The sequence below is a fragment of the Antechinus flavipes genome, chromosome 3, assembly GCF_016432865.1.
Source record: "Antechinus flavipes isolate AdamAnt ecotype Samford, QLD, Australia chromosome 3, AdamAnt_v2, whole genome shotgun sequence".
Taxonomy (NCBI): Eukaryota; Metazoa; Chordata; class Mammalia; order Dasyuromorphia; family Dasyuridae; genus Antechinus; species Antechinus flavipes.
Window position 1 is genome coordinate 632,955,046 of NC_067400.1, and position 23,726 is coordinate 632,978,771.

The 23,726-nt window shown below is 53.9% G+C and overlaps 1 protein-coding gene and 1 long non-coding RNA gene across 5 annotated transcripts in view; one reads left to right on the top strand and one right to left on the bottom strand.

Annotated features, from left to right (window-relative positions):
• Nucleotides 1-23,726, bottom strand: part of LRRC4B (leucine rich repeat containing 4B) — a 49,602-nt gene that overhangs the window by 7,548 nt on the left and 18,328 nt on the right. For all 3 annotated transcript variants that reach the window (XM_051990298.1, XM_051990296.1, XM_051990297.1), the window contains exon 2: nucleotides 21,173-21,513. In XM_051990298.1, the coding sequence (XP_051846258.1) occupies nucleotides 21,173-21,469 (297 nt within the window). In that variant the 5' untranslated portion in view covers nucleotides 21,470-21,513. The remainder of the gene's footprint in view (nucleotides 1-21,172; nucleotides 21,514-23,726) is intronic.
• On the top strand, nucleotides 21,920-22,931 carry LOC127556853 (uncharacterized). Of its 2 annotated transcripts, none has more exons than XR_007952542.1 (3): nucleotides 21,920-22,129; nucleotides 22,294-22,345; nucleotides 22,564-22,931. It is a non-coding gene; the product is annotated as an uncharacterized LOC127556853 (long non-coding RNA). The 2 variants fall into 2 exon arrangements; XR_007952543.1 differs by having other exon boundaries at nucleotides 21,920-22,077.

A 23,726-nucleotide genomic window follows, 5' to 3' on the forward strand; every position in this document is an offset into this window, starting at 1 on the left:
TAACAGAGAGACAGAGGCAGAGGCAGAGCAATAGAGACACAGAGACAGAGACAAAGGGGCAGAGACAGAGAAATAGACAAAAAACAGAGACAGTAACAGAGGGAGAGAGATAGAGGCAGAGCAATAGAGACACAGAGACAGTCAGAGACAAAGAGGCAGAAACAGAAATAGAGAGGCAGAGACATTAAGAGAGAAAGAGAGAAATAGGCAGAGTGAGAAACTGACAGAAAGAAAACTAGACAGCAATTGAGGAATGAAAGGAGGGAGGGAGAGAGAGAGACAGAGAAAAAGACAGAGACGGAGAGAGAGAAACACAGAGAAAGACACTGAGATAGAAAGACACAAAAACAGACAACAGCAAGAGACACACACAGAGTTTGGCAGAACAATTGCGGCTGATCCTGGCTTAGGAAATTCATTTTCATTATCCCTTCCTCCTGGGATGAAGCCTTTCAAATAGGATGAAAAGATGCTCTCTACCTCTCATCATCCCTTTTTCCTTGTAACTTTTTTCTTGTTTCACTTGCATTCAGATTTCTGAAAGAGTAGGGGGAGCAGCCAGTGGCCAGAGCACACAGGGAGGCGCTAGGAACGACAGTACCAGAGGAACCAGAAGCCAGAGAGACTGAGAAACATTCTCCCCCTGAAGCAAAGCCTTTAAGTTCAGGGGCCCCGAGAAGAGAATGTTGAGAGTTGCTGGGACTGCTGGAATGATGAAGTGAGAAGCCGATTTCTCTTTTAGTCTCTGGTTCTGGACAGAGTTTCAGTGCCTCATTTCCTTTTACATGAGCCACAGGGCTGAAGACCAGAAGGAACTGAGAGGAGCGATAGGAGATGACAGGAGATGGATGTGTTCTATAGGAGAGTGTTAGGCTCTTAGTCTATTCTTTAATCTATGTACAATCAATCAGGACATCTGAGCACCCAGACACTGAATTCACCAGGCAGGGAATCCAGATAGGTTGGGAGTTGAGAGCCGGTTACAAAGAGTAGGGTGTGTATTTTAATATTTAGATAATATTCCATATTTTCTAAATTACATTCAGACCAGAGCCCTGAGAGATAAATCCAAACCATAGTACAGCAGTGTGGTTTGACAGATATTTGCAGAATGAGGGTCCCCTGGGGGCCCAAAGTCATAGTCTCTTAAAGTGTCACCGCTCATGTACTCAGAGTACCTCCTGGTGATCGCTTTCCCCCCTTGCTGGATATGGAATACACGCTGTCTTTCTGGGAATAGTGAAGATGGCTCTCGAGCCACACACCCCGATGGCCTGAGTGACAGCTGTGTCACTGTCTCAGTATGGGATGCCACGTTTTTTGGACTAGGGAACCAGCATGGCAGATTGGGGGAAAGAGCGGAAGTGGATAAATTCGATTTCATTAAGTATTTCACAGAGTTTCTCACACTATCATTATTCTTTACAAGGTGGAGAAACGTGGACTAGAGACGGTTCATTTATTTGGATTTGGAACCGGTTAAAAAGTCCAGAGAGCAGACAGTAAGCGGACAACGTCAGCTTGGAAAGGGGCTTCCAGGGGAGGGCCTTAGCAGTCTGGCCCCTGGCCGCTTTATCGATGCTCTGGGCAAGGCATAGAGAACACGCCGATCAAAGCTGCGGATGAGAAAGAAAACCGGGAACGATGCTAACAGGCTGGCCGATAGAGTGAAGATGTGGAAAGCTCTCGTCGGGCCGGAACGCCGGACGGAATCTAATCAGCTAAAGCTTGAAAGAGATGAAGGGTCCCCCACCCGAGTCCTCAAAGCCCTCTTCACACGTGCGAGTCGGGGGAGAGGAGGCAAGACGACAATATGAGAAAATGGCCGAGCGAGTGGGCTCTGACGCAGCTCAGGGTGAGTGGGCTTGTGGCCAGAGGAGCCGAGCCGGGCTTGGGCTATGCGGAGACAGGACCGGTGCCGGCCGGAAGCAAGAGCTCTGTGGCCCTGACCCCGTTTGGGGCGCCGGCCCTGGCTCTGAGAGGTCACCGGCAAGGAAGTGCCCCACGGTGGGCACTGGTCGGGGCATCCGAGAGCCGGGCGTGTTAAGCTTGGAAAAGAGAGGAGACAAGAGCTGTTCTCCCATATGGCGGGAAGCAGCAGGACCCGTCTACCACGCCCCACAGGGATGGGTGGGGGCTGCAGAGAGCCGGGCTGAGGCCCCATCTCAAGGAAAGCAGCCGTTCCTCGCACTTAGAGCTCCCGCAAGGAGCTGCCTCAGGAGCCGGGGCCTCCCCCTTTCCCGGGGGTCTCCGAGCGACTGCTGGAGGCCGGAGCACCATTTACAGGCTGAGCCAGCCAGCCTCGGAGGGCTGTTCTATGGCAGCAGTGGAAAGGGACGGGGACGGCCTAGAAGGGAAGAAGGGGAGTAGCAACAGTGGCCCCGGGCTGGGGCCTGACAAAGCAGCCCCCAGCTCCTCTCGGCTGATCATCACGGCTCTGGCTGTTGGCGCTCTGGGCCGCGTCACCCTACCTGGAGCTCGGGGATGACCGTACTGTCTCTCCCTGCTCTGGGCATGAAGGGCCTTTATGTAATCCCGGCGTAAAGCGGAACATCAGTGCCCGCTGTTGTTCCCGGTGATCTCATCTGCTCCCACGGGGCTCAGGAGCAGCTCTGCAGAGAGCCTGCTTCTGAATTCCGAGTCCTGCTCCGGGCCCGCGGCCCGGCCGGACGCCGTGGGCTGCACACCTACAAGCACGGCGTGTCCACATGGCCAGACGACCCGGTCCGCCGGTCGCTAACGCACCTCCCATTGTCGAGTCCTCAGCTACACTTGCCTCTGCACCCCCACCCCCTCAAATCCTTAGCTTTTGTGGAGGCCCAAGTCAGATGCTGGCCTCTGGGATGGGGATGGGGAAAATGAAGGAAGGAGAGGGAAGGAAAGACAGGAGGAAAGGAAAAAAAGAGGAAAGGAGAGAGGAAGGAAGGGAAGGAGAGGGGAAGGAGAGAGGAAGGAAGGAAAGAACAGAGGAAGGAAAGGAAAAGAGGAAAGAAGGGAAAGAGGAAGGAAAGGGAAAAGAGAGAAAAGGAGGAAAACAGAGGGAGAGTGGAAGGAAGGGAAGGACAGGGGAAGTAAAGGAAGAGAGGAAAGAAAGGAAGGAGAAAGGGAGCATAGAAGGAAGGGAAGGAAGGTGGGAGGGAGGAAATAGTAAGTTCCTATTAGATGTCGGGTATTATGCTAAGCTCTATTTGTATAATGACTTCATTTGATCCTTACAGCAACCCTACATGTCTAAGTGCTGTTTTATTTCCATTTCACTGTTGAAGAAACTGAGGCAGACAGAGAAGAGGCGCCCAGGCTCACATAGCTAGGAAGCGTCTCAGGCCAGAGTAGGGCTCGAGTCTTGCTGAGTCACTGTGCCCCTCGCCCCCGAGGAGGAAGCTTTCCAAGGTTCCCCTGCCCATTTCAGAGAGTTCCAGCCCCATCTTCCAACCGGCCCGGCTCTGGCGCCAGGACACGGTCCCATCTGGCAGCGAGCGCCGGCCTTCCCGGTGACAAGCGTGCCTCGAACCCTCAGCACGCCGGCTGGAGGCCGCTGAAGGGCCTCGGGCCGGGCCACACGGTAAGTGGCCAGTGAGGTCTGAGCACAAATCCTCTGCTGCCCGTGGGACCTCGCCCCAGATGCTCAATCTCAGAGCCCTCTCTGGCCCTTCGCTCTCCCTCGTCCCACACGTCCAACTCACGGCCCCGTCTCGGAGGTTCTCTTCCCGGGACATCCCAGTCTGTCCCCGTCACTGCGCTCACACGGTGCGGTCTTCAGGCCCTGAACTGGCAGGCTAACTCCCCTCCAAACCAAACTCCCTTCCCCAGTCACCCCAACTTTTTCTGTCTCATAACTCCTGGCATCTGCCCCCTGCCACACAATGCCCCTCCCCTGGCATCTTCCCCCTGCCACACAATGCCCCTCCCCTGGCATCTTCCTCCTGCCACACAATGCCCCTCCCCCTGGCATCTGCCCCTGCCACACAATGCCCCTCTCCCTGGCATCTGCCCCTGCCACACAATGCCCCTCCCCTGGCATCTTCCCCCTGCCACACAATGCCCCTCCCCCTGGCATCTGCCCCCTGCCACACAATGCCCCTCCCCTGGCATCTTCCCCCTGCCACACAATGCCCCTCCCCCTGGCATCTGCCCCTGCCACACAATGCCCCTCCCCCTGGCATCTGCCCCTGCCACACAATGCCCCTCTCCCTGGCATCTGCTCCCTGCCACACAATGCCCCTCCCCTGGCATCTTCCCCCTGCCACACAATGCCCCTCCCCCTGGCATCTTCCCCCTGCCACACAATGCCCCTCCCCCTGGCATCTTCCCCCTGCCACACAATGCCCCTCCCCCTGGCATCTTACCCCTGCCACACAATGCCCCTCCCCCTGGCATCTGCCTCCTCTGTAAGGTTTATATGGTCCCCTCCTCATATTCCAGGAGAACTGAATTTCCGCTACTTTTCATCCATGCTGTTCCATCGCCCTGCCTTTGCCCAGGCAGTCCCCCACACCAGACACGCCATCCTTCCTCACTGCTGTCTTAGAATTCCCAGCTTCCTTCCCATCTCTGCCTGTCGCCCAGGAGCTGCATCCCCCAAGAGACCCTCGGCGCCCTCCACCTGCCAGCCACTCGTGCTGTCCCCTCAGTGACGCACCGTGACCTTCACACACGATGTCTGCCCCCCATCACAGGGTCCAGGTGGTTCCCCAACAGAGCGGCGGCTCCCTGTGGTGAGGGCCTGCTGTCGGTATCCTCAGAGCCTCACACAGAACCTGATATGTAGTTGATGCTCAACAATTGCTGGCTGGTAAACAAGAATCCTGGTTGTCTCCTTCTTGCCACATGCAGTGTCCTCTTCTCCATCCTCCTCATCCTTGGCTCCCTGCAGCCTCCGACTCTCAACCCCCCTCTCTCCCTCCCTGGGCCTCTGGGGCGTCCCTTTCTCGGGTTCCCTGCTCTCCTCTGCCTTCATCCAGGTCACGCCCCGCACTGCCCTCCGGGCTCGTTCTAGGTCCTCTCCTCTCTGCCTTCTCCATCCTTTCTATCTACAAGGAGCCCATCCCGAGCCTTCTCAGCCAGCCCGAGGCAGCATCCCACCAAAATCGGACCCGGTCCCCTTGTCTGTATCGGTAGTCCGGCTCCTCCGATCCCGAGCCTCGAGGCTCCCCGGCCTTCCCGCCTCCAGCGGCCCTGATGAAAACAGGGAAACAGAAAGCTGTCCCACTCTGTCCCGGTGTCGGGCCCGCGGAGTGACTGAGACCTGGAGTCCAGGCTTCTGGGCTCTTGCCATCACACCGCGCCCGTGAGCCTCGGGTTCCCATCCCGTCGGGCCGATTTCGCGCTCTGGGAACGGGGCAATTCTACGAACCTCTGTTTGCGTGTCTGTAAAATGGCAGCAATGAAGGTGCCCAGCACGGGGATCCCACCCAGCTCCAGGTTCCGGTCAGATAGTGTCCTTTGCCTTTTTCTAGCAGCGTTCCCACCTGGCTACAGCCGGCTCCGGCCCACGGCCTTGGCAGCGTCTGGATTACTTAGAGCTCGAGGTTTGCCAAGTGCTCTCCATGCAGGCTTCCCTTTGATCCCCTCGAGGAGTGACTGGGAAGGGAAGGGAAGGCCCGGTGTGGACCCAGCTGTTTCAGAGGATTTGAACCCAGATCTTCCTGCCCCCCAGTTCGGCCCTCGCTTTGCCATTAACTATTCCCCACAGTGTCCGGCCCATAAGAAACTTCTGCTAAACACGAATTCTCACACGCCTGACCCCAGAGGCTGTTACAAAATACACCCTAGAACACAGAGCCTGGAGCCCGGATCGGGAGTCAGGAACACCGGCACCTCCCGTGGCGCAGCCCCGTGGGCTCCTCGGCTGTAAAAGGAGAAATCCTCTCCCCTTGAGTTCTAGGCTCTTTTTCTCCTCCTAGTTTTCAGGAAGCCTCATAATTCCTGGGTGGCCTCTGTCTTGTCCAGGTCACTTGTTTTTCCAGGAGCTAGTTTACATTTTCCTCCCCCTTTGGGTTCTAGGTTCTTTTTCTCCTCCTAGTTTTCAGGAAGCCTCATAATTCCTGGGCGGCCTCCGTCTTGTCCAGGTCACTTGTTTTTCCAGGAGCTAGTTTACATTTTCCTCTTCCTTTTTCCTGGTTTTGTTGGATTGTTGAGGTCTCATGGAGCCGTTCATTCCCATTTGTCCAAGTCTAATTACCTGTTGATTTTTAAAGTCATTAAAGTCTAAAAGCTCAGAAGTGGTGTTATTTTTGGAACTTTCATGGTGCGGTATCGATTTAGAATACAGAGACCCGAATTCAAGTTCTCCTCTGACTTTAACATCTCTCTTACTCTGGACAGATCACTTAACCCCGTCACCTTAAGCTTTCTCATCTGTAACATGGAGGAGCTGGGTCCCTTTGTGGACCCTTCAGCTGATCCTCAGAGCGCATGGATTAAACTTATTGTTTGTTGGTCTCCACGGAAACGGGGCGAAGTGACCGGGCGAGATGGAGCCCCGGAGCCCAGCGACAAACACGGAGCCGCAAAGCTACCGGGTTGCGCTTTCTGGTAACAATGTATCATCGCCCCGAGCCAGAAATCCGATTTTCAAGGGAGTCAGAAGCCTGCCATTTGTCCCATGTTCTGCAGGCTTGGTAAGGGGCTGGGGATTAAGGGAAGGGGGGCAGGCATTTGGGACCAAACCCAAAGGTTCTGAGGACCGCAAACGTTTCCAGAATCCCTGCTTTGCTTGCTTTATAAGTGTCACATGATCTCGGCTACTACTCCTATTTACCCACATGACTGCCGGATCTCCACCTCCAGTCCTGATCTCTTGCCCGGATTTCCTACGTCCATTTGACTATTCCTCCAGTCTCTGACCAAGGGTGTGCTAGTAAATGTTTAACGACTGACTGGGCGGGGAGGGGGGAGGGGGGGGATGTACGCACAACATACTTTTAAGTTTAATCTGCATTCCACAATTTTCTCCAGTAGTCTTAAGTCTAGTCGGTGAACAAAACAATCAATCAGCCCGAATTTATACCGCTTGCCAATTTCCAAGATAGAAATGCTCTCACTGAAAATTTAACAATCAGCTCTCTGCAGCCCATATAAGGTGGCCCCGGCACATTGCTACTCTCAGAACCGAAACCTCTCTACCGCCACCAACGGAAACTTCAGCCCATCAGAATTGCACAGACCTTACAGTCCCAACTTAGCCAAATGCAAAATGGAAGAATCCCTTCAACCACAATTCAGCGAAGCTTCTGCTTGAATACCTCTAATGACAGGGTGCTTACTACTGTACCAATCATTTAATTTCTAGAATCATGGAATTGAACTTCAAAGGAACAATTCGAAATCATTTTGTCCAACACTAGAACTTAACCTGTAAGAATCTGAGTTTATCCACTTTTCCCCATGATTGTCATGGCCCCCTTCCCCCTCCTCTCCCTTCCCCCCCCCCCCCATCATCCTGGTCCTTTCAGGCTTGAAACCTCAGAATCTGTCACCTTTGAGTCCTGCCCTCTTCTTGTTCCTTAACAACCCACTAGAAAGTCCCACTCTTCTTTCTTTAGGATTTCACACCGGCTTTCCCTCAGTTTCCCAAATACCTTCATGAACACACTCCTTAGTTGCATTCCAATCCCTCCACAATCTGGACCCATCCTGCTGATTTTATTTTCTATTTCTCTCCACTATCTGGTGAATGTATCCAGAATTTCCTCCATTCTTCAGTCTACCCTTGCTTAAGCCTTGTGTTCTTGACAAACCTTCCCCCAACTACTTCGGCTCTCGCTTCTCCGTGTTCCCCAGCTCCAAACTCCCACGATTCCGTGATCTTCCTTCATCTGTCCAGACTGTGCCCTAATCTCCGACAAAGCTTTCCCCAGCTACTTCAACTCTTGCTTCTCAATGTTCCCTAGCTCCAAACTCCCACAATCCTGTGATCTTCCCTCATCTGTCCAGACTGTGCCCTAATCTCTGACAAAGCTTTCCCCAACTACTTCGACTCTCGCTTCTCCGTGTTCCCCAGCTCCCAACTCCCAACTCCCACGATCCCGTAATCTTCCCTCATGTGTCCAGACTGTCTCCTAATCTCTCTAACACTGGCTTCCTAGTTTGTTTCCTAGCACCTCTCAGAATCTGGGATGAGGACGTGTTCTATAAATAGCAAAGTATCCGGCTGTTATCTCATATTGCTTGCTCAGGGATCAAGACTGGAATCTCCTTGAAGTCAGGGACTGTCTCCTAAGCCTGCCAGGCCCCCAGAAGGCACCGGCTTAGTATCTAAGACTGCTCGACAGTGTCCTCGTTGCTCTCCAAGTCACCTCCTATATCACTGCCTTTCTCAAGCATCTCCAAGGACTCCTTGGAATCATAGGAACTCGGAACTAGAAGAGCGCAGAATTACCTCAACCCATCCCCACTGTCAGAGCAGCCATTTATCCGAGGCTTTTAAGCTAGATAAGACATTTCATGTGACTCTCACAACAGTCCTGTATAATTGGGAGGCTGGAGCTTGGGTGACTTGCCCCAAACCATGCATCTGGAAGGTGCAGAACTTGAACTCAGGTTCTCACTTGAACTCCACAATCAGTATTCTTACGACTGTACCACGATTGTTCTCCAGGGTATTGAGAAATGTTTTGTTTGCACAACTGTGGGGATGAGGAACTCCTCAGTGACCAAAGAGCCTGTTTTTCCTTAGGTGGAATCGAGATTCCTTATGTTGGCAGGGTGGAATTGGCCGAGGTGAAATCTTCACCTGAGGTGGAATGACATTACCAAGTCTGTCTCTTTGCACCTTCCCTCCCTGGATCCGTCTCTTCCCTTGATGGTACAGAATAAACAGGTGCATCCTCTTTCACGTGATTGAGCACTGTGTCTGTGTTTCAGATCTAAGGAAGGGCTATCTCTGCTCCTCCTCCTCTCTTACCCAACCGAAACATTTCCAGATCCTTCAGACATCTCTTTAGCAGAGTTGGGAGTGCTCTCACCAGCCTGGCTGTCCTCCCCAGACATGGTCCCGCACATAAATTCTCTTCCTACAATACAGTGACCAGAAGTAAATACAATCTTCCATCAGTCGATCGCCAAGCATCTATACGCTCTTGCTACTGACCGGTCATTATAAGCTGCTGAGGTTGGGATCCAAACACAGAACAGAGCCTGCCCTCAAGGAGCTTGCACTGCGCTGGAGAAGAAAACATGGGTGTGAATGTACAAGAGACACAAAGTAGTCAGTGGAAGGGCACTAGCGATTGAAAAGTCGGGAAAGGCTTGTGAATGGTGAGCACAGACTCCAGGCGGCCTCCGTCCAGGACAGAGAATGGCAGACCTATCCTCCCTGGTTCTGAACACTAGACCCTTAGTCCAGCATTCAGATCGGCTCACCTTGTTTGGCCTGTTTGCCTCCCGCTCTATGCAAACTCCTCTGAGCCTCCTTAGCACTCCACAAGTAGCTCCATGGGAGAGGACCTGGAGCAGCCTGAGCAAAGCAGAATGTGGTGGCTCTGCCTGTAAACTCCAGACCGGCCCTCCCCGTCAGGACCTCCTCTGGCCTTCCTCGCTTACTCTTCTGCTCCTTGTTTGAAAGACTCTCTATCCTCCAAAAGTTTCTCCCTCTCTGTGCCGATCTCCTTGGTTGTCTGCTCTTCCGGGACTTCTTCATTGAAATCCTGGCCATTTGCTGAGGTCTGAGATGAGTCTCAAGCCCTTCGGGGCTCCCAAGTCTCTAGGAATTCTTCCGGCTTCCTACAGTCGAAACTGCTCATCCCTCTCACCGATTATTCATTATACGCTGCCAGCCGCTGTCTTTTCCGAGGTTTGTGTCCTATCTCCCCAATTTTCCTGTGAGCTCCTTGAGGATAGTGGCTTTAATGTTCCATTTAGAGGCAGCTGGGTGGCCAAGAGGGTAGAGCTGCTCCTGGGGTCAGGAAGACCTGAGTTCAAATGTGGTTCTTGGTCTTTATTATCTGGGACTCCCATCAGGTCATTTAATCCTCTCTCCACCCTTCCTCTCTTCTTTCCTTTCTCCCTCCTCCTTGCTCCCTCCCTCCCTTCCCTCTTTCATTCCATGTTGAGCACTAGGCCTCAGACTCAGGAAGTGATCAGTATTTGCTGAATAACTAAAGAGACAGATGACACCCGGGAGTTAAAGAACTGGGTCAGCTGTGGAAGAGGAAGGAATTTATGACCAAAGAAGAACTAGAGATCATTACTGATCACAAAATAGAAAATTTTGATTATATCAAACTGAAAAGTTTTTGTACAAACAAAACTAATGCAGACAAGATTAGAAGGGAAGCAATAAACTGGGAAAAGATTTTTACAGTCAAAGGTTCTGATAAAGGCCTCATTTCCAAAATATATAGAGAACTGACTCTAATTTATAAGAAATCAAGCCATTCTCCAATTGTTAAATGGTCAAAGGCTATGAACAGACAATTCTCAAACGAAGAAATTAAAACTATTTCGAGCCATATGAAAAGATGCTCCAAGTCATCATCAATCAGAGAAATGCAAATTAAGACAACTCTGAGATACCACTACACACCTGTCAGACTGGCTAGAATGACAGGGAAAGATAATGGGGAATGTTGGAGGGGATGTAGGAAAACAGGGACACTGATACATTGTTGGTGGAATTGTGAACACATCCAGCCATTCTGGAGAGCGATTTGGAACTATGCTCAAAAAGTTATCAAACTGTACATATCTTTTGACCCAGCAGTGTTTCTACTGGGCTTATACCCCAAAGAGATATTAAAGAAGGGAAAGGGACCTGTATGTGCACGAATGTTTGTGGCAGCCCTGTTTGTAGTGGCTAGAAAGTGGAAACTGGGTGGATGCCCATCAATTGGAGAATGGCTGGGTAAATTGTGGTATATGAAGGTTATGGAATATTATTGTTCTGTAAGAAATGACCAACAGGATGATTTCAGAAAGGCCTGGAGAGACTGACAGGAACTGATGCTGAGTGAAACGAGCAGGGCCAGGAGATCCTTACATACTTCAACAACAATACTATATGATGACCAATTCTGATGGACCTGGCCATCCTTAGCAATGAGATGAACCAAATCAGTTCCAATGGAACAATAATGAACTGAACCAGCTACGCCCAGCGAAAGAACTCTGGGAGATGACTAAGAACCATTACATTGAATTCCCAATTCCTCTATTTTTGCCTGCCTGCATTTTGGATTTCCTTCACAGGCTAATTGTACAATATTTCAGAGTCCGATTCTTTTTGTACAGCAAAATAACGGTTTGATCATGTATATTTATTGTGTATCTAATTTATACTTTGATATATTTAACATCTACTGGTTATCCTGCCATCTAGGGGAGGGAGTGGGGGGAAGGAGGGAAAAAATTGGAATAAAAGGTTTTGCAATTGTCAATGCTGTAAATTACCATGCATATAACTTGTAAATAAAAGGCTATTAAAAAAAAAAAGAAACATTAAAGATGCCCCTGAATTATTAAAAAAAAAAAAAAGAACTGGGTCAGAAAGCCCACCACATACTGCCTGACTCAGTCTCTCTGGAACTCCTTTTTTGCTTCTGTCAAGTTGGGATTCTAGCACTTGTGCCCCCCTCAAGAGCCTCCCTCCCGGGGTTATAGTGAGTTTTCCAGGGTAATATTTACAGAGAAAGCACCGCACTTAGATCTCATTAAAGTCTGGAAAAGGTCCTTGAACAGGTCTACTGCTTCTTTGCCTCTCCTGTCTCCGGAAGCTGCCCAGAATCCGAGAGCTTCGGTGCCTCCTTGAGCTCAGACAACCAGGAAGGCTCAGAAGTAGGGCCGGACCGCAGATCTCCTAGCACCATGGGCAGCGCTCTCAACGCCAGGACCGCCTCTTCCTATATAGCTACCAGGCATGGAAAGCACTAGGTAGGGCAAGTAGGTGGGAATGTTTAAGAAGGTAAATCTGCAAGGACTGTGTGCACCTTCTGAGAAAAGGGGGGCCGTGGGGCAGCTAGGTGGCGCAGTGGATAGAGCACCAATCCTGAAGTCAGGAGGATCCGAGTTCAAATCCAGTGTCAGACACTTAACACTTCCTAGCTGTGTGACCCTGGACGTGTCATTTAGCCCCAATTGCCTCAGAAAAAAAATGAAAAGAAAAGGGGGGCCATACTGGCAGTGGAATAAGAAGTCCTCTGAAATTCCCGCTGGTCTAACAGGCTAATTTTTTTTTGTTTTTTTCTGGAAACCTCCAGTGGCTCCCTAATCCTTCCTATTCTGATACAGTTCATAGACCAATCCATGCTGAGCTGGGAATCTGGAGTTCGAATCCTTCTATCACTGACTAATGGCAAGACCCAGGACAAGACCATTTCTTCATCTAGCCACCATTGTTATGATATTCAAAGGAGATAGTTTATAAAGCCTTGGGCAAATCTTAGTCAGCTAAGGGGTGCAGTGAATCAAATGTTGGCCCTGGTTCTAGGTTTCAAATCCTGCCTCAGACACTTAGTAGCTGTATGACCCTAGGCAAGTCACTTTGGCTCTGCCTGCCTCAATATCCTCATCTGCAAAATTAGGAATAATAGCTTCTATGTCCCAAGAGTTTTGAGAGAATCAAACAAAATATTTGTAAAGCACTTGCAAACTCTAAAACATAGAAATATTCTTTATAGTATATATGATTATAGTAGAAGTATTGGCTATTATTATTGCTATAGAAATGTCAGTGATTTGCATGATAACCAGACATGCCAACCTGGCATTCAAAGCCTCCCACAATCTATTGCCATACCACCTCTTGCCTTCTGTCCCAGTATTCCCTTGCTAAAGTGGATAACTCATCCTGAATTCTCCTCCTGCCCTCTCCCACATTCTACTCTAGCTTAAATCATTCCCTCTTGTCTAAAGCTGACTTCCTATTCCTTTCCCTCACCAAATTTCCATCTTTTGAAATCCACCTTTCATCTCTAGGTTCCCATGTCCTCCAAGAAGCCTTTCTTAATTGCTCAAGCTACAAGCGGTTCCCTTCTTCTCTGAACTCTTTTGTTGCTTCCAGTGTGGACTTTACCTTTCACTTCTCATTGTTTGTCAATGTCTCCACCAAACGGTTCCCAAATCCCAGGACGAGATAAATGTAGGGTCCCTCCCAGTTCTCCACGTACGAGCCTGCTCTCGCCAGTCAGAGTGCAGCAAGATGCTCACTTCAGCCTCTCTAACGCAGCCCAGACTCACATCAGCTTTTAGGTTATTCCATGTCATGCAGACATCTCGTGCGATTTTTTTTTCAGAACTTCTAACCATGTTTCTTCCATCTTGAATTTATGATTTTGATTTCTTGAACCCAATTGTAACATTTACATTTATCCCTACTAGATTTTACCTTGTTAAATTCAGCTGCTGCGCAGGGGTGTGTGTGTGTGTGTGTGTGTGTGTGTGTGTGTGTGTGTAAACATGCATGCCTTTAGCTTGAATCCTCAGTAATAAGAATGAATTTTGCACTTCGGAGCTGCTGAACAAATACATGAAAAACCATCGATTTGGTTCCATTTAAAAATGCATGAGTCGCTGTGGGTAGGACCCTGGGCAGACTCAACGCTTGGGTAAGACAGACCCAGGTCCTTTTCTCAGGAGCTCAGAATTTGTAAGCAAATGTGGGAGGTACGTGGGTCACTAGGGCACCCGGTGATTCCAGGTATTAAACACACGAGCGCAGAGTTCTAAGGGAAGGCTGGGGGAGGTAATGCTGTCAATGACTCTGGGAGTTCTGGGAAGGGACCTGCAGACGGTGCCTGAGGAGACCCTCTGTGCTTCAGTAAGAATTCCACAGGAAAGGAGTCGGGGGAGGCGGACAACATGGACAAAGAGCTGGAGGCAGGAGATTTGGTTGTGACTCCCAGGTTGTGCGTGAGAAGCTTCAGTTTCCTCAAATGTAAATGGAGAAAACCATCCCAGAGGTAATTATGAAGAATATTTTACAAATTTCACACAGCTACCAGAATGGGAGGTGGGGGATGGGGTTCTGACCTGTGGGGAGTTCTCTCCCAATCTTGACATTGCCCCCTAACAAAAGCACAGAGTAGCCCCTGTTCTGCTAAGTGCTTCACAATTATTATCCGATCCTCACAATGATTCTAGAAGGGAGATGCTGTTTTATTCCCATTTTTACAGATGGGGAAACTGAGGCAAACAGGAATACAGTGACTTGCTTAGGTCACACAGCTACTAGGGGTCTGGAGTCATATTTGAACCCCAGACCCCACACTCTAGCCACCTAATTAGGTCAGCTAATTGCCTTATGTCTAGTTAAGTTCTGATCCTGGGCAGGCCAGGCCCTGGGATCAGGGAGGAAGCCTCAGGACCCTCAGTGCCACAGAGACCAGGCTTTTCAGACATTACTTTTCTCCTTCTGCGTGTCTGACCTGACATTTCCCCAAAGTGTTAGACTACGTGCACCACAGCCGTGGAGGGCCCCGCCTCCCGGCCCTCTCTCTCCCTCCTCTCTGGGCTTGAAATGGGCAGTGACACCGGCCAGGAGATCAGAAGGCTGGGTTTGAATCCCAATTCTGAACCTCTATCCACACATCTGGCTGGCCTTGAGCAAAGGCCTTCTCATCTCTGAGACTCCATTTCCTCCCATATAAAATGGGTGCAATCATTCTGAGCTGTCTACCTCCGAGAGCTCTTGGGAGAGGAGTACTCTGGAAATATCCAGGTGCTTGAGGCCGTGCGAGCTCCCTGAGGTGAAGCCACCAGCAGAAGCTACAAGGCTAGTGAGGGTGATGGGCAAAGCTGCACTGGGCTGCTGCTCTTCCTTTCTGGATTCTTTGTTACAAGGGAAGGCTTGATGGGAAGGAAGGAAGGAAGAAAAAGGAAGGAAGGAAGGAAGGAAGGAAGGAAGAAGGAAGGGAGAAAGAAAGGAAGAAAACAAACAAGGAAGGAAGGAAGGAGGAGAGGAAGGAAGGAACAATAGGGGGAAAGAAAGAAAGAAGAAAGAAAGAAGAAAGAAAGAAAGAAAGAAAGAAAGAAAGGAAAGAAAGGAAGGAAGGAAGGAAGGAGGAGAGGAAGGAAGGAACAATAGGAGGAAAGAACGAAAGAAAAAAGAAAGAAAGAAAGAAAGGAAGGAAGGAAGGAAGGAAGGAGGAGAGGAAGGAAGGAACAATAGGAGGAAAGAAAGAAAGGAAGGAAGGAAGGAAGGAAGGAAGGAAGGAAGGAAGGAAGAAGGGAGGGAGGGAGGGAGGGAGGGAAGGAAGGAAGAAAAAGAAAGAAGGAAGAGAGGGAGGGAGGGAGGAAAAAGAAAAGGAGAAAGAAAAAAAGGAAAAGAGGAATGAAGGAAGGATGTAGGAGAGAGGAAAGGAAGACAAGAAGGAGAAAAGGAGGAGGGAGGAAAGGCTAAGTGGCTGCGATGTGCGGGGCACCCTGCAGTCACCTTGCAGACATTGGCTCATTGATCTTCATGCCGACCTGGGGGTAGGTGCTATTCTCACCCCCATTTTACCGATAAAGCCACCAAAGCCCAGACTGGGCGAGGGCCACCCAGCTCTTAAGCATGTCAGACTGAATTTGAACTCGGGTCTTGCTGGCTCCTGAGAGGGGAGAAGAGGTTTAGAAAGGAAATGGAGGGCGCCGGGATCCCAGAAGATGCCTCCGAACTTTGTTTTAGAACCTCCTGGGGGGTCCGGCACAGATCGGGAGGGGGCGGAGGCTCTGTCATTTACTAACTGTGTGGACTTGAGCAAGTCTTCTTCTGAGGGGGGGGGGGGGAATGGGAAGGGCCTTTAGGTCTAATCCAGCATCTCAGATCCAGAAGGGCCCAGAAATCTCCTCTCCAGGATGGCTCAAGAGAGGCTCTCCAGCCACGTGGAGTCCTTCAGGAAGGGGCAGCACACTCTGCTCTGGATAGCCCTCAGCCCCCTAGGCCCCCAAAGGACCCTGGAAAGCCACCAGCTCCCTGCCCCCCCAGGCTCCCAGACAGCCCCCAGTCCCCTAGGCCCCCCCAACCCCCAGACATCCCCCACCCCCTAGGCCTCCAGACAGCTCTCAGCCCCCTAGGATTCTTTGGAGCTCCCCCCAGGCCCCCGGACAGCCTCCAGCCCCCTAGGCCCCCCCAAGCCCCCAGCCAGCCCCCAGCCCCCCCCAGCCCCCAGGCAGCTCTCAGCCCCCTAGGACTCTTTGGAGCTCCCCCCCCCCAGCTCCTGTCTTCCCTCTGGGGCGTTCACAGGCCATTCCTGGAGCACGAGCACTGCAGCAGGTGCCACGGCCAGAGTTTATAGGCCCCGTCGTCTTCCATTTTGGAAACCGGGACATTCGCCCTCCTCCAGTCCTATGACCCTCTCCCATTCTCCAGTCTTTCCCCAGCTGGCCCTGACGGTGGCTCGGCAAACCTTGCCAATTTTTTTGAGAGAGGAGGGTAAAAGTGTTTAAAAAGTGCCTACTATGTGCCAGGCACTGTGCTAAGCCCTTCATAAATGGGACCATTGAGGTGGGTGCTGTAATGATCCACATTTTACAGTTGAGGAAACTGAGGCAGAAGCAGGTTCAGGGATGTGCCTAGAATCCCATCGCTAGGAAGTGCTGGTGGGTGGGTTTGCACTCCGGGACCGACTTAGCTCTGTTCACTGGGCCAGCAGTTGCTTTGTAGGAACTGAGCAAAAACCTGAGGTAAATGGTGGGGAGGACCTCACAACCTGTAAGAGTCTGCGACTGGGTCTGAATCTCTGTCTCCTAAGTCCCACACGCCAGGGTGCCCCGGCTGCCCCTCTGGGCCATCCACCGGCCACCCTGGTTCCCCAAGAGCCTCCCTGTCATCTCCTCAGCCTGAAGCTCCCTCCTGACCACCCGTGCTCCCTCTCCGGAGCAGCGTCGCTCCTCTTTACGAAGCCCTGGCTCCATCCCGTTAGCCTCCCTGGCTTCTGAGGAGTCTGGCCTCCAAGTGAGCTGTGCTGGAGGCCTGTGGGCAGGATCCTTGGCTCTGGGCTCATCTCACTTAAGTGCCCAACAGGACAAACCCGGGACGTGTTACTTCCTCTCCAGGGCCGGCGCCTCCACGTGAACAGCCCCTCCATGACAGCCCCTCTGTGGCAGCCCCTCCAGCCGCTCCGTGACAGGCGCTCCGTGACAGCCCCTCTGTGGCAGCCCCTCTGTGGCAGTCCCTCCGTGGCAGTCCCTCCGTGGCAGCCCCTCCATGGCAGCCCCTCCAGCCACTCCGTGACAGCCGCTCCGTGGCAGCCCCCCCCGTGACAGCCCTTCCATGGCAGCCCCTCCAGCCACTCCGTGACAGCCGCTCTGTGACAGCCGCTCCATGGCAGCCGCTCCGTGGCAGCCACTCCATGACAGCCCCTCTGTAGCAGCCCCTCCAGCCGCTCCGTGGCAGCCCCTCCGTGACAGCCCCTCCGTGGCAGCCGCTCCGTGACAGCCCCTCCGTGGCAGCCCCCCCATGGCAGCCCCTCCAGCCGCTCCGTGGCAGTCCCTCTGTAGCAGCCCCTCCAGCCGCTCCGTGACAGCCGCTCCGTGGCAGCCCCTCCGTGGCAGCCCCTCTGTGGCAGTCCCTCCGTGGCAGCTGCTCCGCAGAAGGTTTGTAGACAATCTTTGGACTCTGCAAAGATCACCTCGTGCCGGGGAGCCAGGCGTAGGGCAGGCCCAGGCCGGGCTCTCTGACGCTGTCACTCCCAGGACGCCCCCTGCCTCGGGCAAACGCTCGGGTGCTCTCTCCTCGCTGCCGGCGGCAGTGGCATCTGGCATTTACACGGCACCTTAGGCCGGGCAATGCGCTTTACGAATAGCTTCTCGCTGGATCCTCACAGCAACCGGGGAGGAGGGGGAGTGCCATCCCCATTTTCTAGAAGAGGAACCCGAGGCTTGGCCGGATTAGGCTACTTGTCCAGGTCCCACAGGCACCGTCTGAGACCGGACTCCCACCGTGGTCCTCCCGACTCCTGATCCAGAAATCCACCTCCCACCCAGCAATCAATGGCTCCCCGCACTTCAAGGGCTGTGCATCCGAGGAGGGACGGGTTCCAGGGAGGCAGATTTTGGCAGGGAATCAGGAGGACCTTGTTATCGACTATAGCTCTCCGAAGTTGGAACAGCTGCCTCAGTGGGTAGTGAGCTCCCCGTCCCTGGAGATCTCCCAGCCGCGGCCGGAGGGCCCCTTTCCTGGAGCTGTGCGGTGGGTTCTCCTCGGCTCCGATTACAGTCTCTGAGATCCCTGCCGGCTCTGGTGATGGCGGGCACCCTGCGCGGGGCACCCCGGGGCCCCTCCACCCTCGGCCACCCCCGCTTTCCGCAGCACTCTGGAACGCTCCCCAAACGTTTTCACAGACGTTCTCGCTCCAGCGGCCGTCCTCCTCTCTGGCCTCCTCGGGGCTGCCGTGGGCCCTGGGCTCCTGGGAGCCCATGCCAGCTGAGCACAAAGTCCTGCGGGCGACCCCCTCCTGGCAACGCCTCCCAGGCTGGCGTCCCAGCTCCCCCTCGCTCTGATCCTGTCACCCACAAGGCAGACTCTGGCCTGGCATTCAAGGCCCACTGTGGCCTGGCCCCACATTCCGGCCTCCTTTCCCGGGTCTCTTCGCCACGTCTCGGACGAAGCCCCTCGGAGCCACAAAACCAACCGCCTCTCCCCACACGCGGAATGGCCGGCCGGCCAGCCTTGGCCTGGAGGCCTCCGGTGAAGGCCGGCCGCCGCACCTGGGACCGCTCTGGCCCTCAGCCGCCTCCTGCACCTCCTTCATGGCTTCCAGGCAGGACAGGCCGGGCCTTTCTCCACACGCTAGCCTCCAAACACTCCAAACTCAGCTCCTCTGAGTCTCCTGCCTCCCACTGCCTCTCCCATGGCACACCCTAGGGAAGATCCCGTCCCGACCATAGCGTCCACAGCCACACGCCGCCCCCCGGATGGGGCCTGGCCACAGTCCCAGAATCCTCTTATCTTTCCCCCATCATCCTTCACGCTGTGACACTGCCCCGTTCCCCTGAAGAACCCCCGACTCCACCCCAAAAAACTCAAGGCCCCCTGACTTCTGGTCCGCTCGGCCAGCCCAGAACAACCCACCCTCTTTTGCCTGAAACTGTCTTAGGCACAAATTATGTGCTCTAGGGGTGTGTGTGTGTGTGTGTGTGTGTGTGTGTGTGTGTGTGAGAGAGAGAGAGAGAGAGACAGAGAGACAGAGACAAAGACATGAAAGACACAAATGGAGAAAGGAGAGAGAGACAGAGATAGAAAGATAGAGACAGATAGGAAGAAAGACACGGCAACAAAGAAAAAGACAGAGACAGACATGAGAGAGAAATACAGAAATAGAGAAAGGAGAGAGAGAGACAGAGAGAGACAGAGAGAGACAGAGACAGAGACAGACAAGAGAGAGAGTGAATGAGTGAGTGAGAGACAGAGACAGAGAACAGCAACAAAGAAAGACAGGCATGAGAGAAAAACAAATAGAGAAAAAAGAGAGAGACAGAGAGACAGAGACAAAGACATGAGAAAAACACAGAAATAAAAGAGAGACAGAGAGAGAGAGAGACAAAGAGAGACAGAGACAGAGAGAGACAGAGAGAAAGACATGAGAGAAAGACACAAATGGAGAAAGGAGAGAGAGACTTAGAAAGATAGAGATAGAGATAGGAAAAAAGACAGCGACGAAGAAAAAGACAGAGACAGACATGAGAGAGAAACACAGAAATAAAGAAGAGAGAGAGAAACAGAGAGAGAGAGACAGAGAGACAGAGAGCAGAGAGAGACAGAGACAAAGACTTGAGAGAAAGATACAGAAATAGAGAAAGGAGAGACAAAGACAGAGACAGAGACAAGAAAGAGATTGAATGAATGAGAGACAGAGAGAGAAGACAGCGACAAAGAGAAAGACAGGCATGAGAGAAAAACACAGAAATAGAGAAAGGAGAGAGATACACAGAGAGACAAAGAGAGACAGAGAGAGACAGAGACAAAGACATGAAAGACACAAATGGAGAAAAGAGAGAGACAGAGATAGGAAAAAAGATACAGTGATAAAGAAAGAGACGGAGACAGACACGAGAGAAAAACAGAGACAGAGAGAGACAGAGACAGAGAGGGTGAATGAGTGAGTGAGAGAGAGACAAAGAGAGACAGACACACGGAGAGAGGGAAGAGCCAGAGCCAGAGAGGTTTCCATGCTTGGCAGCTCCGGGAGAGCCAGGAGGGCCTGGATCCTGCAGCGGGGAGGCCCCGCTCCCGGGCCGATGGGGGACAATCTGGGTGGTGGGTCCGGCCTTCCGGCACCCAGACTTGAGTCTGCCCTTCCTCCTGCCTGTTCCTCCCTCAGCTGTCAGCCTGTGACTCGATACCCCGACCTTGCCGTATAACCTGAGCCAAGGAGCCTTTCCTCCCAGGCCTCGGTTGCCCCCTGTGTGGGATGAGGGAGGTGGGCTCGCGACCGTGGGTCCGTTGGGAGCCACTGAAGTCTAGACAAAGCGGGAGCTGGAAGGAGAAGGGAGCAGAGCGCCGGGGACGGGACCTCCCGCCCTCTGCTCCACAGGGAGCTTCCCGGGAGACCTCCCTACTCCCCAGCCTGACACCCAGAGGAAAAAGAAATAGGCCCATTAAGGCAAAAAGTCTGGGGATCACTGAGCCTGCCGGGGGGCGGTGCCGAGCGGCGGAGGTCCCCGGGGGCAGGGGCCGCTGGGAGGGGCGGGGCTGGCCTGCCCTTATGGGAGGGGTGGGGCTTGGCCCCACCCCCGCAATCCCGGAATCCGGGAGCCGGGCTCCCCAAGAGGGAGGCGTCGAAGGCCCGGAGAGGAATCAGAGGAACACTGCCTCCAACCGGGAAGAGACGGATCCTCTCCCCATTTACAGATGGAAAAACTGGCCCAGAGAGTGGAAGGGCCTTGCTTTGCGGGAGGCAGCTGCAGGTCCCGGAAAGAGCCTGTTTCTGCTGGCACTTGGGGGGGGGGCGGTCACCAATGCCAGGGGGACAGGGCAGGGAGGAGGAGGAAGGCTTTCCTTTCTGGGACCTAAGCGGGTCTCCTTTTCTGTGCTTCTCTCTAGCTTGGGTGAACCTGGGCACCCTATTTCCCTTCTCTTCGTGAGCCTCAGTTTCCTCATCCATAAAAGGGGGAGAACCTTGTCTCCCGCACCTCCCTGGCTCGCTACAGTGGTTGAGGTCCACAGTCTCCTCTCCCCAAAATCTTCTCTTGTCCAGGTCACCTCCCCCCCCACCCCCCAGCTCCGCCCCCGCCCACCCCGCGGCCCGCTTCTCACCTGGATCCCATTCTCCTGAAGGTTCAGGTAGCGCGTGTTGACCGGGATGCTGGCCGGAACCTCAGCCAGTTCCCGCCGAGTACAGATCACCCGGCTGGCCTGGTTGCTGCAGGAACAGGCCGCGGGGCAGGACGTGGCGGGCGGGGCCCCCCCTCCGGCCGCGGCCGCGAGGGCTGCGCCGCTCCCGCCGCCCCCCAGCTGGGGGGAGCAGAGCCAGAGGAAGAGCAGGGCCCCTCGGGGCCAGGACATCCTCCCGGGGAGCAGCAGGGGCCACGGGGAGCTGCAGGGACGAGCCATCCTCAATATTCATGCTCTGTGGGGTGGGCTGCTGTGCTGGGGGGCTGTGGGAGACAGAGACAACAGGAAGGGACCGGGTTAGCCGCCGCCCCGCGCAGAGCCCTCGGGAGGGCGCTCCTCCCCGCCCGCCCGGAAGGTGGCCAGGTGGCCAAGTGAGCTCCCTCCCGCCTCACACCAGAAGCCTGAGATCCCGGGGCCGCCGTGGCGGTACCTGGGCACGTGCTCGCACACGTGTGTGCTTTTGTGAGCACACGTGCAACCGCCTGATCTAGAACCTGGACCGAGTTCTGTCCGGAGAAGGGGGAGGAGGACAGAGATCCCGGGATGGACAGTCAGGGGGACAGAGGGCCGTGTCCCCAACGGGGTGCAAGCCCCGAAGGGGGGCGGAGAGACAAAGACCCGGGCAGGAGAGGAGGGGAAGTGGGGCAAGATGCAGGCGCGGGTGTGCAGGGGGCAGGACAGGGGAGGGGAGGGGAAGGGGGGACAGCTCCAGGCGCAGGTGTGCAAGGGGCAGGACAGGGGAGGGGAAGGGGGGACAGCTCCAGGCGCAGGTGTGCAAGGGGCAGGACAGGGGAGGGGAGGGGAAGGGGGGACAGCTCCAGACGCAGGTGTGCAAGGGGCAGGACAGGGGAGGGGAAGGGGGGACAGCTCCAGGCGCAGGTGTGCAAGGGGCAGGACAGGGGAGGGGAGGGGAAGGGGGGCAGCTCCAGACGCAGGTGTGCAAGGGGCAGGACAGGGGAGGGGAAGGGGGGCCAGCTCCAGATGCAGGTGTGCAAGGGGCAGGACAGGGGGGGGAGGGGAAGGGGGGACAGCTCCAGGCGCAGGTGTGCAAGGGACAGGACAGGGGAGGGGAAGGGGGGCCAGCTCCAGATGCAGGTGTGCAAGGGGCAGGACAGGGGAGGGGAAGGGGGGCCAGCTCCAGGCGCAGGTGTGCAAGGGGCAGGACAGGGGAGGGGAAGGGGAAGGGGGGCAGCTCCAGACGCAGGTGTGCAAGGGGCAGGACAGGGGAGGGGAAGGGGGGCCAGCTCCAGATGCAGGTGTGCAAGGGGCAGGACAGGGGAGGGGAGGGGAAGGGGGGACAGCTCCAGGCGCAGGTGTGCAAGGGGCAGGACAGGGGAGGGAAGGGGAAGGGGGGACAGCTCCCGGGCACTCCGGGCCTTCAGCCCCCTGGCAGGTACCCGGAGGCCCCGCCTCCCCCCGGCCCAATGTCATTGGGAATAGGAGTGTGTGTGTGGGGGGAGAGCAGAGGACAATGGCCTTTTAGTCTTCAGTATCTCAAGGTAGAGTAGAGGGACAGGGAAAGTGAAGGGGACATGATGGTCCCGATTTCAGAGAGGAGAGGTTCTGTAATGAGGAAGGGGCATGGGGGGTGGGGTAAGGGATGGGACAGGAGCATTATGGGAAAACAATAGTTAAAGGGAAGAGGGGGCAGAGAAGAGAAGGAAGGAGAAGGGAGGGGGCATTCGGGGGGAGGAGCAGGGGAAATAGGAAGGGGGAGGGAGGGAGGCTTATAGGAAGGGGAAGGGGCTGGGGGGGTTGAAGGAAGGTATCAGTAGGGAATATGGCATGGGAGAAGAGCAGGGGAGGGAGGAAGGGAAGGCAGTGGGGGCTTAGGTGGGGAGAAACAGGAGGACAAGTGAAGGGAAGGAAGGCCCGAGGGGCCAGGAGACCCCGGGAGAGTTGGCTCAGGCCCCGCTGGGGCCGGGTTCTCTCTTTCCTGACCCGGCCACCTTCCAGAGAGGAAGGAAAACCAGGAGCCCCAACTGGCGTTTGCTTCCAATCTGCCCATTCAGTGGTTCTGGAGCCCTCCCTGCCCCCCCCCCCCAGAGTCTGACCCTCCCATCTGGATGCCCTCGGTCCCCCCCCCCCATCAGCAGACACCAGAGACCAGGCCCGCTCAGAGACACAAAGATCTCTCCCCTGACTCTCCCCCCCCATACATAGATACACTTACACACAGATATACACACACATGGATACACTTACAGAGATACACACACAGACATAGATACAGACACACACAGATAGATACACACATGGATACACTTACAGAGACACTTACACACACACAGATACACTTACACACAGACACACACATAAATACACACAGACACACAGATACACTTACACATAGATAAATATACACAAATACATGCAGACACACAGATACACTTACACACAGAGACACACACAGATACACTTACACATACATACACAGATACACACAGAAAGACAGATACACTTACGCATAGATAGA